The 15,735-nt window shown below is 37.9% G+C and overlaps 1 protein-coding gene across 1 annotated transcript in view; it reads right to left on the reverse strand.

The window, feature by feature from the left end:
• Nucleotides 1-2,403: 2,403 nt before the first annotated feature.
• Nucleotides 2,404-15,735, reverse strand: part of luzp2 (leucine zipper protein 2) — a 261,556-nt gene continuing 248,224 nt past the window's right edge. The window contains exons 12-14 of the mRNA XM_073463820.1: nucleotides 12,511-12,615; nucleotides 8,792-8,866; nucleotides 2,404-3,272 (exon numbers count right to left, since the gene is read on the reverse strand). Of these exons, the coding sequence (XP_073319921.1) occupies nucleotides 3,165-3,272; nucleotides 8,792-8,866; nucleotides 12,511-12,615 (288 nt within the window). The 3' untranslated portion in view covers nucleotides 2,404-3,164. The remainder of the gene's footprint in view (nucleotides 3,273-8,791; nucleotides 8,867-12,510; nucleotides 12,616-15,735) is intronic.

The following is a 15,735-nucleotide window of genomic DNA, read 5'->3' on the forward strand; positions in this document are numbered from 1 at the left end:
AAATAAGGGTGATGTGGATCAAGTTTTGAAATGGTGACTTAACATACCGACTGTTGTAACCTTGTAGAATTACATTGGTGAGACCCCTCTGCAGTGAGCTGGAGACTGATGGGTATTTTAGAGAGATAGAGATTGTGGAAGGGTAGAGATTAGCTTTGAATTTTTGTAACATTTTTTTCTAATTTAATGCTATTTTTCTTATTTATTCACAAACTTTCTCTATAAAGCATTTGGCCGCTGAGCTTTTTCTTTTATTTCCTTGCTTATTCAAATGTTTATTATGTGACTGTGACTGTGACGGATCTAAAAACTCTCCCGAGAACTCCAGTTGTTTCTTCTTCCCCCTGCTAGTCATTCATAAAGTTTGAATTTTACCCAGTTTGAAACCATTTTACTTACTTTTGAGTTTTTGCCTTAGTTTGTGCCTCACAGGGCTAATTTGCATCTGCTTTGCATTAACTTTATAAGCATTCGGGCGACCTCTAAACTAAAGGTGTGTTCAGAGTGAGGAGGAAGAAGATTTTAAAGTCATATTTGTGATCATGATCCCATAAGGTTATAGCACTTCTGGCAGCAAACATCAGGTGTTAAATTGAGTCAAGTCATTTTTATTTATGTAGTCCAGAATCACAAATTACAATTTGCCTCAGTGGGCTTTACAGGCTGTACAGCAGACGACACCTTCTGTGCTTAGACCATTGATTCGATAAAAAAAAAAAAACTCCCCAAAAAACCCTTTAACTGAGGAAAAAAGGAAGAAACATGAGGAAGAGCAGCAGAGGAGGGATCCCTCTAACACCCCTTTGTCATGTTTCCTTTGTAAAAATGTGTGTTAACTACATTAATGTGGTTAAATACAGATTAATAATGTTTGTTCAGAAATTACAATTCGAAGAGCTGATAAACGTGGACACTGGGGTTGCAAAGACTAGTAAATTCATCTATTAGTTGATTGACAAAAAATTAAATGGCAATTATTCCGAAAATCGATAAATCGTTTAAGTCAATTTACAAGCCAAAACCCTGGACACTTTCCTTAATTGTCATATTAATATTAAGGATAGTAAATTGTCTTTTTTTGGTGGGACATAGCATGACATTTAATGACATCACTCTAGGCTCTGGGATGTAGATGAGGGCAGGCATATGTCACTTTGCTGTCACCAGACCGACCACACCGTGTTTTGGGTGTAAACAAATGCTGTGGAAGTGCTGCCGCCAAATAGAAAAAAAGCTATTAGCACCATACCTAAAAGCTGCTGTGTTAATAAAGAACACCAGTTTACAATTTACTTTACTTCTCCTCAGTTAAAGAAGAGATCAGGAGTAAATGACATGTGTGCCGATAGTGCCTGTAAATCGAAGAAAATCAGAAACGATTCTTTATGATGGTGTAACTACGTTTTTTACTGTGAAAGAAATGAGGCCTAACCATAAAACACCTGTTTTTAGAATGGAGTTTGGTTTAACAGTCTGTCCACGCCCAAGACTGAGGCTGACAGCAGAGAGCATTTTATTGTTAGTAATTCACATAAACTGAGCTGACCTACCTTCTTAATGAATATGCCTATACACAGCATAAAATAACGTAGGAAGTGGGACTAAAAACACACTCAGATTTTGGCTCCTAATAGCTAAAAACAATATGGTATTCATAATTAATGCTATTAAATTGGCAGAAACCCCAGAACTGCAATTACTGGGAGTCAAATTAGAGGGACTGCTTTCACCTAAAAAGGGGCAGGGGCATGAGGCAAGGGCAACGTACTCAGGTGGCCTGCTCTAATCGATTCTATTGTGATGGCCATTTTAAAAGAAAAAAAAGAAAAAACATTGTTACATTTTTTGGATTCTTTGTTTTTAATAAGGACCAAACGATTCACTGAAACGATAATCAGCAGATTAACTGAGCCCTAATGGACACACTGCGCTAAATGCACATACACAACATTTAATTTAAAAGGCAGCATTTGGCTAATGTTGTCCTAATACAGTTGTGCACAGAGGCAGCAAATTTAGTGGTCAAATAAGACTTTTAGAAACCAGAAAAATTAAACACTGAAAAATTAGTCTCCTTGAATAATTTCCACAAATTGTGTATGAAGATTTGCAATCATCCAGGTAAGAGAATATCTGGAACTGTTTGGTAAGAAGAAGTGACCCAGCTCATTTGTATCAGATAATTATTCAACAAAATCAATTTTTAAAATTATGTTAAAAAATACAGATTTTTGTGTGACCTGAGATGTCAGTACCTCTTTCAGAAATCCTCTTCTAGAAGTCTTGGACATGTGATTAATATTCATAAGGCGTAAATCCTGATTGCTCTTTGCAACCTTTTTCTCAATTTATCACAAACATATTCACTCATTTCTTTCCCACAAAGAACCATTTATTCTTCACACATTTACTGAAAATTACAGTTTATTGAAAGGACACAGAAAGGTCAGATAACACAGATACATGTAGCTAGGGGTTACTACTCAGTGCATGGCACATTCTCAGGGAGACGACCCATTGTGAGTCTTTGGCTCTTTGCCTCTGGAGTGTTAAAGGCAGAAAGAGTGCTGAAATATTAAATGTTGAACAGTTGGCCAGCCAACTTGAGCCTCTATATTTCAAAACGTGGAGGAGTAAATTAACCTTGCTACAATGAGTGACAAACAATATTCTAAGTTGGGTAGTAGTATCAGTAGTAGTTGTAGTAGTAATAGTAGTAGTATTTTTTATTTGTCAATTGATATATTTATCACAGGATACAGTGTCAGACCTCACCAGTGCAAAGGGATTTTTCTAGAAAGATCACACATTTAGAAAGCAGTGTCCTCACTCAGAATAAAACTCGGATAAGTAAACAACAAATGAACAATCATGAAACAAGTTACCAGTGCCATTGCTACCTTTTAAAAAGAATTTCTAGAATGCATGCCATTTTACTATGGAGCTGTTCAGATGACTGTTTGAAATTTGTTGACAATTCCAGTGTCTCAGCTTTCGCAAACAATGCTGATGTGTGTGTGTGTGTGTGTGTGTGTGTGTGTGTGTGTGTGTGTGTGTGTGTGTGTGTGTGTGTGTTGGCGCACATATGTTTTTTGTGAGAGTGCGCAAGTGTGTGCTCTTCAGGCAATGCAGGAGCTCTGCATTTTGGATGATATGCCGTCCGCTCAGTTGTCTTCATGTGGCTTTGTCTTTTTGCTGCTGCCTCCCTCTGCCTCCTCGCTGGCGTCTGAGAGCTTTGTGTTGAATTTTCCAGTCTGCGCTTGGCTCCTTTGCTGTGAGGTTCAGAAGATAAAAATTCATAATGAGCAAGACTGATACAATAACGTTCCACAGCACTCACAGACATGTGGTGGTCTGTAATCTGAGCAGGAAATGCTCCCAAATATCAGCGGGATGCAAAGTGATTAAAAACAATGTATTTTTGTAATATAAAGGTAATATTGACAGTTAGTCTTCTATTGCCATTACTACCCTTTAGTGGCTTTTATTTCATATGATGCAGCCAAATGAAGGTGTTGCCTTTCAAAGAACAGCGTTTACCATTATATTGCCGTGGGACGAGGCAACAAGACCCCCTGCTGCCCATTAAAGAAACAAATATTTTATTTATGTAATTTTATGAATTCTTTATGTTCAGCTTCAGACTTTTATTTTGAAATTAAATTTCTTTCTTTGCACTTCCTTCTCTTTCCAATTATCCTGTCTGCAGTTTCCTCTCCATGTTAAGTGTATTTAGCGTATCGCAAAAATGTCGGTTAGGACTCACTTCAGTAATTAGCCTCACCGAGTGTTAAGCTAACTGGTTAGCCTCACTAGCCTGCCTTGTTTTACTGTACAGATATACTTTAACATTACTTGAGTTGATGACAACTTGTTATGTTACTGTAAGTACAATAAAAGCTTTGTAACAAGTAAATTATCAATGCAGCCCATTAAAACAAAAGATGGACGGACGTAGACCCTAAATTAATAAATTCAGGCCAAAATATCCTTTTTTTTAAAATCCTCGGGGCACCAAACCGGCCTGCTGCCATCCCAAACCCAGGGTTAACACTGAAGGCTGAATGCTATTGTTCTGGACCCTCATCGCCCAAAACAGGATGATTGGAAATGTAATCTTAGTGTTGTTGCCAGTTTGCTCCTCCTCAGCAGCACAGATACCAAAGCTAATAGTGCATTAGGGCACTCCTCTTGAGTTTAAATTGGATATTTCCAACATGGCAAGAAAGTTGCCTTAAAACAGTCAAAACCAATGAAACCAACCTACGAGTGCCCTGTGACGTTGTAAACAGAAGTTATGTGAACAGTCATTGTTCCTTACCAAAACACATTGTGTGTGTCCTTGAAGTCTAGCAAACATGAAGGACATGTCCTTCCCCTTACTCCTTAATGTTTAAATCCTGCTTTTTACAACCTTGTTTGCTCGGTAGCTGTCCTTGCTTTCATTGCCTTTGTGGCCATCACTGACAGTCGATGAGCAGAATAGAGTGAAACTAACTGAAGGATGTAGATCACGCTGCCAACTTGCTGGCACTTGTGCTTTATCTAGATTGCAAACAAAACAGATACCCACCTTTATAAACATTTCACAGTGTAACTTGTGAATTGTTACACAATGTACAGAATTTGAAGAGCAGCTTAACACCCAGTTGTTGCTAAAGCCCCCCCAACAAAACAAGCATTTTGGGTGATTGGGTTGAACATGATGTACCCTTGTCATCTGAGAGCATTGGCTATAAGGCTACATCATTATTTTGCACAATTCCTTTTATCTGTAAGGCAGCAATACTTGATTTCCCTTGGTCAAAGGCAGATAACTGAAGCTAAAAGCTTTTAAAATTACTTTTAACCTTAAATAAATCCTAAAGTCAGCCTTGTCAACCTGTTATGATGTATAAGGTTTTGAAATGCTGACTTCGTAGCAGGTAGAGCCTATGGATTGGGGCACAGGTTGAGAATCCTTCTGGTTTTTATTCTCGCTATTCAGAAATTGAGTCACACTTTGGAATGGATGCATATTAACTACCTGGTGGGATGGAAAACCAGCAGTTCTCAGGGTTTTGAAGTCCCACGCTGACTACAACAGCAGTCAGAACAGTTCAGTGACGCATTGAAACACAATGCAATTTAATGGTGTACGGGTGTATGGGGGATGTGTCTGTTATTCTTCTATTTCCACAAAGTCCTGCTAACATATTGAAGCCAAAAACTATTGAGATCTGATATATTCTATTAATGACATGCAGTTTACCTTAGTATTTTGAATAATTTCAGTCATGTTTGGCAATGACATGTTTAAGCACTGCACACAGCCACTAAAAACCAATTCCCCAAGCAAAGCATCTGTTTTGTGTTTACCAATGTCACTAGTGCCTTAAGGCGTGCTGGCTGCTTGCAAATTATTATAACATCACTCTGCATGGCATTGGGTTATAGTTTTATCACCTGGCTTGAAGAAAAACAAACAAAGAGGCAAAATGCATTTATCCCACCACTTTTAGGGGGACTTGAAGCAAACTTTGAATTTGATCATATAATTTGGCAGTTGTGTAAATATAAAATACTGAGAAGTAAATTTTAAAACCCAACCATGTACTGTGTGTGTGATTCAGTGACTGAGTCTCTACTCATTGACTCTCTCTTCCATCTGCAGGCACACCATCTCTCACTTAATGCACTCCTGTGGCTTCTTGCCAACCTCAGTTGCCGCCCACTATGATGTGGGTTTGGGATTTTCCTTTTTTGTGTTTTATCTTATTTATCACCAGCAGAAACTCCCTCAAAGAAATCCAGAAGTTTTTGAGCAAAGGTGGATTTTTGGAAAAAATTGACAGCTTTGTCAGCGGCAGCACTGGCAATACCACTAGTCAAGTCAATATATCTAAGCTATATCTACTGCTTAATACATTCAATTTGACTTTACTTTGACTCATTGTATAACTGTTATCCACAGACATGGATAGCTACTATGTATTAGTGCTATGGGCATCATGGGCTATATAGAAATTTGATAAAGAGGAAGTAACCCTCTTCCCTGCTCTGCTTGTGGGCGTACACCAACTAACTAATTAACTAACTGACTGTGCCACAGCAGGCAGATGGTTTTTATTTCTTGAAATATGTTGGCAACTAAAACAAGACCAAATATATTTGAAAAATCTGTCTTCTTTAGTATTCTGAGATATTGAGCCCCACTTGTTGTAGAATCCATAAACAAACATAGCAGAGGCCCAAATATTGTCTTTTATTGGCAAAACAGGCAGAATATTTTTAAGACTACTTAAATTTTAAAAATGGGTTGGCACACATATTATTATTTTTAATAATAATATAAGATTTCTTAACAACAGTGTATGTGGCTCAGTTGATTTTATTTTATTTTTTTAATACTTTTTCCTCACATTTACCCAAGTGATTTTTATACCCCAGTTGGTGTGCTTCCACTCTCATCTTTTAAATTAATTCAGGAATGTCATAAACAAACAATACTGATGCCACAGTGCTTTAGAGATATGCTGCAAGTTATATTTGTGACTTAAAAAACAATACTATAGAATTTTAATGATGGACTTAAGCCGAACATTTGAATGAATGTTATAAAGGTTAGATTGCATACTGTGGCTTCAAAGCCAGCACTGTTTACCAAGCTGGAACAATGTTATTTCCCTCCTTGTTGTTGACATTATAGTTAATCTGGTTGAAAACTCCTCTGTGGGTATGTGGTTTGTCAGACTGTCGATGTTCAGGCCACATCAGTGAGATCCTCTTTGTCTGATCAGTAGACAAGTGACTAGAGGAGGCCTTATTGTACAATATATCTCACCTAAAAGTGCAGATGTTGCTCTGTTCTATTTAAACCCTTCTTTGTGTTGTACAAAACAACACTACAGGTGCAAGTCAAGAAGAATAGTCTTTCCTCCAAAAACATTTGAACATAAGGGGAGATGCCACTCAACCTCAGTCTTGAAGTCAATGGAACATGAGAACACAAAATGAAGGTGGAGTAGTGACAGGGATAGAGGGCACTTTAACGTAGATTGATCCACAGAGACCGAAATGCCAATCATTGCTAATCAAATTGTTTACTATGCCATGAATGGCAAGCGCTGTGCATGAGGGATACCGGCAGACAGCAGGATAAGAGAGTCGATTGTAGATTCAACGCTGCAGTACAATGTGAAAACTTCCCAATTAATGAGATAAAAAAGAAAAACACTGAAAACATTGAGAAGACAGGCGTTACAAGTCATCTCTTCCTTTGTAAACTTTGCTACAGCTCCTAAAAAATATTGCTATTCTTCAAGTGTAACATCAAAGAAAGAAAAGCAAAACACCACTAATGTTCCTTTTTTTTTCCTACTTTGTCCACTAACACAGATTTACTCCTATTGCTGTATTTTCTGCTCATCTTGAATCTTGTGTTGATACAGAATGGCACAAAATGCCTCAAGGAATGAACTGCTTTTGACTTCAATAACATTTAACATTATGTAAAAATATTTCATTACATTGACTCTAAAACAGAATAGCATTAGGTTGTACTGCTTTGAATCAGTGACACAGTCCACTCTTGTATTACATAAAAAGACATTTGTCAGGCGCTCTCTCTGAATATCTGTCTGGCACAAAACAAACTGGTGAAGTCAAATCTGCCCATTTTGTCGAGATCTCTTTTGAATTATTCTCGTATTCTTGTGCAAATAGTCTGTGTGTCTAAAAATGGATTGCTGCCACTTGGAATGCAAGACGGTTGTTCAGTTACACAGTATTGCGCTGCATTGAAATGAGATGCATTGTTTTGCTGTACCATCTGCCACCGCCAAACAGGTGTGACTCAATTCAATAATATGATGAGGGAGGCAGTTATGCATTGGCTTTGGCAGGGCATTGGAGAACACATACTATATGTGACATTGGCACACTGAATATTTGGTTTTAGCAGATTGGTTTGCTTCTTTCAGGAATGTGATGTAAGCATTGTGTCTTTCCATCACTCTGTTTCATTTGCTGTGCTTTGGTTTGGTTATTTTTCATCTGTCATTGTGAAGTCACCCTGAGTTAGTTACATTTGTCTAACCTTTCTTTCCTTTTGAGTCCTTTTAAAATTAGAAATGCACAGTATATGTATGTATGTATAATATATATATATATATATATATATATATATATATATATATATATATATATATATATATATATATATATATATATATACACACACACGTGTGTGTGTGTGTGTGTGTGTCTGTATTTAAAACACATCAATTAGCAAAGTTGCACTGGCTGCCATGTTTCGGCATTCCCTCTGACACACACACACTGGAATTGATTTGAGTCCCAGAACCACATCATAGACAGCGCACCGTATTAATCCACAGCTGAAAATAGCCCCCAACAAAGTCATTCTTTACTCCTGTTTGAGTAATTTTTGCTATAACCTTAATTTTAGGAAATTTAGCCTACTTTTAAAAGAATTAACTGTATATTTACATAAAGATTTATGTCTTCAGTAGGGAGAAATTAGCCTTGGGCTGTGTGCCACAGGCAGGGCCGGGAAGTAGGTAAGTATTATGAGATGGACTAACACATTGCAGGTTTTGGTCGTTTAATGAGATTTACTGAAAATAAGAAAAAAATATGGAAAAACACCAGTATTATCCTGTAAGACATTTCCCCTGATTAATAATTTCCTGTAGGGGTGAAGAAGAACAAGAACTCAGCACAGCAAAAGAGTCATTTTTTAAATATCTGCATCTGTTATCTTCGCCATAAAAGTTCAAGTGCAACTCACCTGCTGTGGCTCTGGAAGCTTTTTACTTTCCGGGGCTGATCCCTCCGTCTGATTCTGGAAGCAGTCGCCCCCGGCCTAAAGGAGCAGAGGGAAAATATTTTGGTGCAGTGTAAAGAGTGCATGCTGGGAAGTCGTGTTAACTTCCCAGCTGCATGTATTCAATGAAACCAGATGAGATGAATTTACCCACATCAGTGACATTAATATGCCCTTTTGATTTTCACTCAAAGCTATGAGAAGTGTAATTGCCTTCATACACAACCATAGAATCATCCAATTAATTTCTCATCGGGTTTATGATAGTAATTTAGGTTAACTGTTTACATGTGTACTGGATAAAAAAAAAAAAAAAAGTTCTATTGGTATTTGTACGCCTTAAGCTGTCAAACATTGAAATTAACATTTTTCTGCATTTTATTTGACATTTTATGGACTTAACAACCAATTACAGAAAATAATCATTAGTGCAGTCCCTACAGGATCTTACATCATGTGGGTAATTGTAATGCCACTCAGTTGCCTACTGTGATAAAGGGGCATTCTGCATGCATGGTAATAATACAGTAATCTTATGTAAGCTTTACACAGGATGAACCAAAACATTTGTCACGACAACATCTCCATTAATTACCTCTCTCTTATCTATTTGGTAAATTGTAAATTACTTGCTTGAAGCTCTTGCTGTACACAACAATATTTGGATGCATCGAACCACAAGAAGGATGAATGATGAATGAAGGTGAACGCCTGGATGCTTCATACCACCATGAGACAATCTCAAGCCTAATGCATTTTGTATGAAATATATATTTCAAACAGTTAAGCATGGGGTCTGTCTATGAAAAGCAAAGCATTCGTTAGACTGCAGCTAACCTATCACATTTAGTTTTCAAACCGAAGCATAGACTGCAAGCTATCCACGCTCATAGAAACTGTCTCTCTTCATTTCCTCCCAGCCTACAGGGAGAGGAGGACAGGGGGAGATGTGGTGGTGTTCGTGAGCAAACACAATTTCGGAGTCTCTGTTTCAAATATGTCTCTTCTTATCTGTATCAGAATGTTTCTCCCTCCTGGTGCAGGATTTTTTACAACCCTGCCAAAATTATATAATCAATTATGGGACACCAGTGAACATTGTTTTTGGCACGATTTCATTAAAGAACAATCTCGTTGACACCGTTTCCGCAGAGGGTAATTTCCTCTCTGGGTGGCATCCCTCCTTACTCCCCTGTCTCTAGCGGTTTATCAACTTATATCTGTAATAGTTCTTGATAGCCACTTGTCAGAAATCCTTATGGACCCTGTTCGCCTCCCCTGCCTTCTTCAAATCCTCTTGGTTTTGACACGGATGGAGATACTTATTCGAAGCCTCCCTGATAACTGACTGCTCACAGTTGCCTGGATCTTAGAAAAGGAAGTCGGTGACTGTAAGGTACCGAACTCCATCACAAAAAAACAGAATTGGAGAGGTCAGTGACTGCTTCTCTCTTTCCTCCCTCAATAACTGCTTTCAAAGTGCCAAGCAATGCACTCGGCTCCCTTTTAATGTTCCAATGAAGATCCTCAGTGTAAAACTATGTTTGCACAGGGCTAGTGCAGTTGTGAGTGAAAAGCACTTTGAGGTGAGTGTGAATGTGAAAATTATATTCTCTGCACTACTCTCCCAAACAGCTGTAGTTAAATGTAATTGCTAAAGTATTGTTAATGTGATTTAAGTCTGCAACAAACTAATATGTTCATTTTGATTGATTTGTTAGGGTTAATTATTAAGTCTCTACATTCTCACAGCCCCATGTGATGTCTTCAAATTGCTAGTTTTATCTGCAACAGTCCCAAACCCACAGATATTCAATTTACAAGGATAAAGCAAAAAATAAAAGAAGCAAATCCTCACATTTGAGAAGCTGGAACATGAGACTGTTTAATAATTGAATAGATTATCAGCCATGCCAGTTTTTTTCTGATGATTGACTAATCAATTAATAATTTCTCTCAAACTGCTCTAAAACACTGTAGAAGTTTAATTATTCCCTGTGGCTCACTCCAGGCTCCCTGCCCTGCCGAGGAAAATGCACAATATTCCTCTATCAGCCACTTTTACTACTTTGTTAGCAGGCCTGCAACTACCCAAATGTTATTATCAGATTATCTGTTGATCATTATTATTATTATTTATTTTTTTTTGAATATTTGATTAATCCTTTAGCCTATCAACAAATTTCCTGGGTAGGTCACTGGATAAATGATTATGGTGGTGCTTTTTGGAACTAGCATAAGTAACAAAGTATCTTAATAAGTGACGCAGCGGCAGCACTTTCCAGTCTTTGGAAGTGTTAGGCTTAGCAATATTAAAGAGGCTCTGTGGAACTTCTGAGTTGTGCTGGATGCCAGTTTTTTGATTATTTTAGTGGACTCCATTTGTAAAACACCATTAGCTACTGTTGCTCTCTGTTAGCAGAGTGGAGATGAGGCACTTCAGAATGTGCATAAAGTCACATCCTTTGGACTGTCACAGAAAATCAGTCGTTCACAAAGAAATCCCAGTCCAGCAGCGTGAAACAACTGCAACACATCACCCACAGGCTTGTATAGGCAACCAAGAGAGATGGGGAAGGTCTCATTTTTTGCGGAAATTTATAATTCGCTCATATATGGCCGGTAGAAAAGTGATTAATACATGTAAAATGCTGCAATTTACTACTACTATTCCTTTAATAGTGTTAGTAGTATTGACTGGATAAGTCGCTAACCTAGAACTTCATAATGATCTGTACTACCAAGCACTCTAAGATGTAGGATTAGCATCCTGTTACCTTGGAAAATGTCAGTTCCTATTCAGTGACTTTTAAGGTGCATAAAATATGGAAAACAGTGAAAAATGCTCATTGCAATTTTCCATTAGCGGGATTGATGTGTTCAGATAACTTTTAAGCTTAAACAAGTGATTATGTAATGTATATATGTATGTATTGTATATATGTGTGTGTATATCTATCTATCTATCTATCTATCTATCTATCTATCTATCTATCTATATATATATATATATATATGTAATGTATATATGTGTGTATATATGTGTGTATATATGTATGTATATATGTATGTAATGTATATATGTATGTATGTACGTACGTGTATATATGTATGCATATGTATATATATGTGTGTATAGTTGTTTTTTTTAGAGGCTTTAAGAGTTTTTTTTTGGCTTGTCTACATATTATTTATTTTTATGACAGTTTAAACTAAAGCGATATTCAACTTAAAATTATTTTAACAAGAAAAGCAAAAAATCCTCACATTTGAGAAGCTTGAAATTGGAAATGCATTTTTGCTCTATAAATGACTTGAGTGAAGGAATATCAAACTTTATATTGATTAATATTGTGTTGATTGCTTAATAGAGCAATTTGTTTTTAGCTTTAGGGAGATTGTAATCTTTTGGTAATGTGCAGTAAGACCTGATTCAACAAAATGTTAACTTTAAAAGTTGAACTAGATACAAACTATGAACTGTGTGTGTGTCATTAAATTGAAAGTTGTTGCAGGAAGTTTTCCAGCTATTGGACCTGATGAAAACACTCGGAGTGAAAGTGGCATGTTTGGTTCCTGATGAAGGACTTGAGCATGAATTCAGTGAACAGGTGAACCTCACTCATGGGTACAGGCCCTCAGGTCACATAGGCCATTACAGTTTAATTACTCCAAAGGCTCACCTTTTCCATCTGGCACTCTTTGGCTCCGCCACTCTCTCTCCTCATTACTCCGGTGTTCACGGGTGATTTAGTGGCTGTGACAATTCTCTGAACTTTAGAGATATCCTGTGGGAAAGAAAGGGAACATTTCAACTTGGGGTTAAAAATAAAATGTGTAAATGGCTTGTTGATGCAGCAGTGGGTCTGAGGTTCTCGAAAAGTAAACAGTTCTGACTCAAATATTCTGTTTAATTTATCACTTGTCCATTTAAACTAATTCAGTTTATTTATTTGTTGTAAATAATAAAAATGGCTGGAATGACTGTTTCATAGCAGGCAGCATGGAGAGTAAAAAAAACAGTGTTGACAAACTAGAAAGAGAATTATTGAAGTACTACAGCCTGGAGGTAACCCAGTAATATTCAACCATCACATATACAGTACAAACATCAAAAACTTTTCTTAAGTCTGAAGCCATCCACACGACCACACCAGCTGTTTTTTTTAAGTCTAGTTTACAAAGTAGGTTTAAGATGAGCAAAAGAAGTCTCATCTTAAACTAACAGCTGGTGTGACTATGGATTTATGATTTGTTGGTTATATTAAAGCAAAAGTCTACAGCCATTCTTAGAGTGATGCCATGTGAACATTGTCAGGGTTAAATGAAGTGATTATAATTCATCCTAAGCAGGGCATGATTGTCTTTTACAACAGTGCATGGCAATACGGCATCCGATAGCTGTTGAGATATTTCAGTCTGGACAAAAGTTTGATGGACCAAGCAACAGGCAGACCAACATTGCCATCCACAGACCCATGCTGCTAGCATGGCTAAAAATGTGTTTCCTTCATGAAAGGTGTTGATGGCATGACTCTAAAGTCATATAATTACATTTGAAATGTTTGTTGTGAGATAATTTTATTGGCCATATTTGGCATTAATCTTTCTTATACGGTGGAAAGTGGAGGTTTTCTTTTAGTTGTCACAAAGGAAACATAGAAGGAGGCACATTTGTCACAGGTCTGGTTATCCAGGCATTTAAAGCAAAAAGCGATGTAGGCCTATTATAAAATATATAAAATCAACAGGGATTTTAACTAATTAATGTAAACAACAGACAACTAACAGGTAACAAAATCATTGCTGGGACAATTCTAATTCAAACATTGCCCCTAGCTAGCAAACTACCAAACCAGCTAGCCTCATACACCATGACAGATGGACAGCATGCCGTCAGAAAGTGCAATTTTTGCAGCAAGCTCCTCCAACTCTTGCCTGAACACTGTATGTTTGTGATCAGAGCTACCGCACATTCAGAAACACAGCTTCTGACTGGGCATTGTTTTGACCAGGGGAATTGATAAATGCTCAAAGATGACATTCATTGCAGATTTATTTTTCAAAGTCTCTAAAGAGACAAGGCTGGATCGTAAAGCTGCTGAAAGCCACTGTTAGAACAGCACAGGGTTAGCCTCTAGGGATTTTTTTTTTTTTCCCATGCAGCGTTAGTAACAGTAGTGATACAGCGCACAATTTGTTTTAAGATAACATTACATTAGACATCACATTTATTTTCACTTGCCACAACAGCAGAGTTTACTTGCTCTGGGGCAAAATAGGCGAGTGTTAATGTCAGGCCCTAAGGTTGATTTTGGATTTCAGACTGTGAGGGCCGCATATGATGAACAATGATGTTTCAGTTGAGTGACCCTCTGTAAAATGACCAAAACAATGTCTGGAAAATGAGATGGACAGTCAAAGATGAAAAGGTTCTCTAGAGCAATCTATATCACAACATTCAGTCAACTTTTTTTCATCACTCACTAGACATAGTCATTCGAATAATGATGAGTGACACAATCCATGGATTAAAGTTCTCCATCGCTACGACCGATTTCCATCATTCAAACTTAACAGAGGCGACTTGTGAGTAGGGGTGGGCGGATCGATCCAAATATCGATAGTATCGATACCAAGGTGAGTATTGGTATCGGATCGATACTAGCGTGATGAGATCGATATTTTTGTTGTAGTTTCTCTTCTATAAGTTCAGCAAATTACTCGTATTTCTTCAGAGTTTGTGTGAGCGCAGCAGCTAGTCCTTATGCGCAGTGCTCCTCTCCACCTCTCTCACTCCGCTCAAGATATATAGCCTACCTCAAACCTGAATTAGGCTACATGCAGAAGTAAAAAGTATCGGTATCGGTAATACTGGCCCTGTAATTACTTGGTATCGGATCAATACCAAAATTTGCAGTATCGCCCACCCCTACTTGTGAGATCAATGTAGATCGGAGGAGAACTGTTGGCTGATTTTTATTGACAGATTGTCACACTCTACAGCCAATTGTATCGTCAACAGCGTGTGTGCGCCTGACCAATGACAGTGTAGGAGATACACTAATAATAAAACACTCGTTAATGGGGCACCACCTCCGTTATTTTGTCTATTTGAATAATCCGGAGGTAATTAATCAAATTCGACTGAACAAGTTTAACTTGTATCAATTCTAATCAATTTCAGATCAATTTATTCAATCTCAGATATGAAGAAGTGAATTCTACACATATCCATCGGTTCTCCACATTAAAAACAAACCTGCACAGACAACGACATACGGTTAAATACGTTTATTGACTAAATAATTCAGGTTAAATAAATGAAATGGCAATTTAAATGAATAACACAGGTAACAGGAAATGTGAAATAACTAAGTCATGGGTTATTAGTGGAATATAGGCTGATGGTGAGATCATGAGTTAGGTTGAAGCATTTAAATATTACGGTAGTAATTTTAATACTAACGAGACCCTAACCGAATTTCTCTTAAGCTAAGATCAGAACCAGAGCCATATACACCATCTCATGTATCATGTGTGAATCCAGCTGTTGTGAGTGATGGAGAGCCTACTTTCTCAGCCGAGTTGCGGGGCCGCGGCGGCGGATTCCCTCGGGTGATTTGCAACTCAAGCTGGCAGTCCCGGTCCGATGGCCGGGGGTCAGCTCGTCCGGTATCAGTCGGTTGGGCACCTCGGTCCTTTGTCTTAGGAAGAGGGCAGCTGGTCCCGTACCGATCCGGTGCAGATCTTGGCTCAATGCCCAGCGGGATGGTACTGCTAGCGAGCGCTGGGGGCTTGTCACAGAGTCTGTCTTTCGTTGGAAACCGCTTGCACGGTCTCGGACACAGCAAGTTGCTGTGTCGTGATGATGATTGTGATAAAGATGTTCTTCTTCGTTTCTTCGA

This window comes from Pagrus major, chromosome 4 (assembly GCF_040436345.1).
Source record: "Pagrus major chromosome 4, Pma_NU_1.0".
In the NCBI taxonomy this organism is placed as follows: Eukaryota; Metazoa; Chordata; class Actinopteri; order Spariformes; family Sparidae; genus Pagrus; species Pagrus major.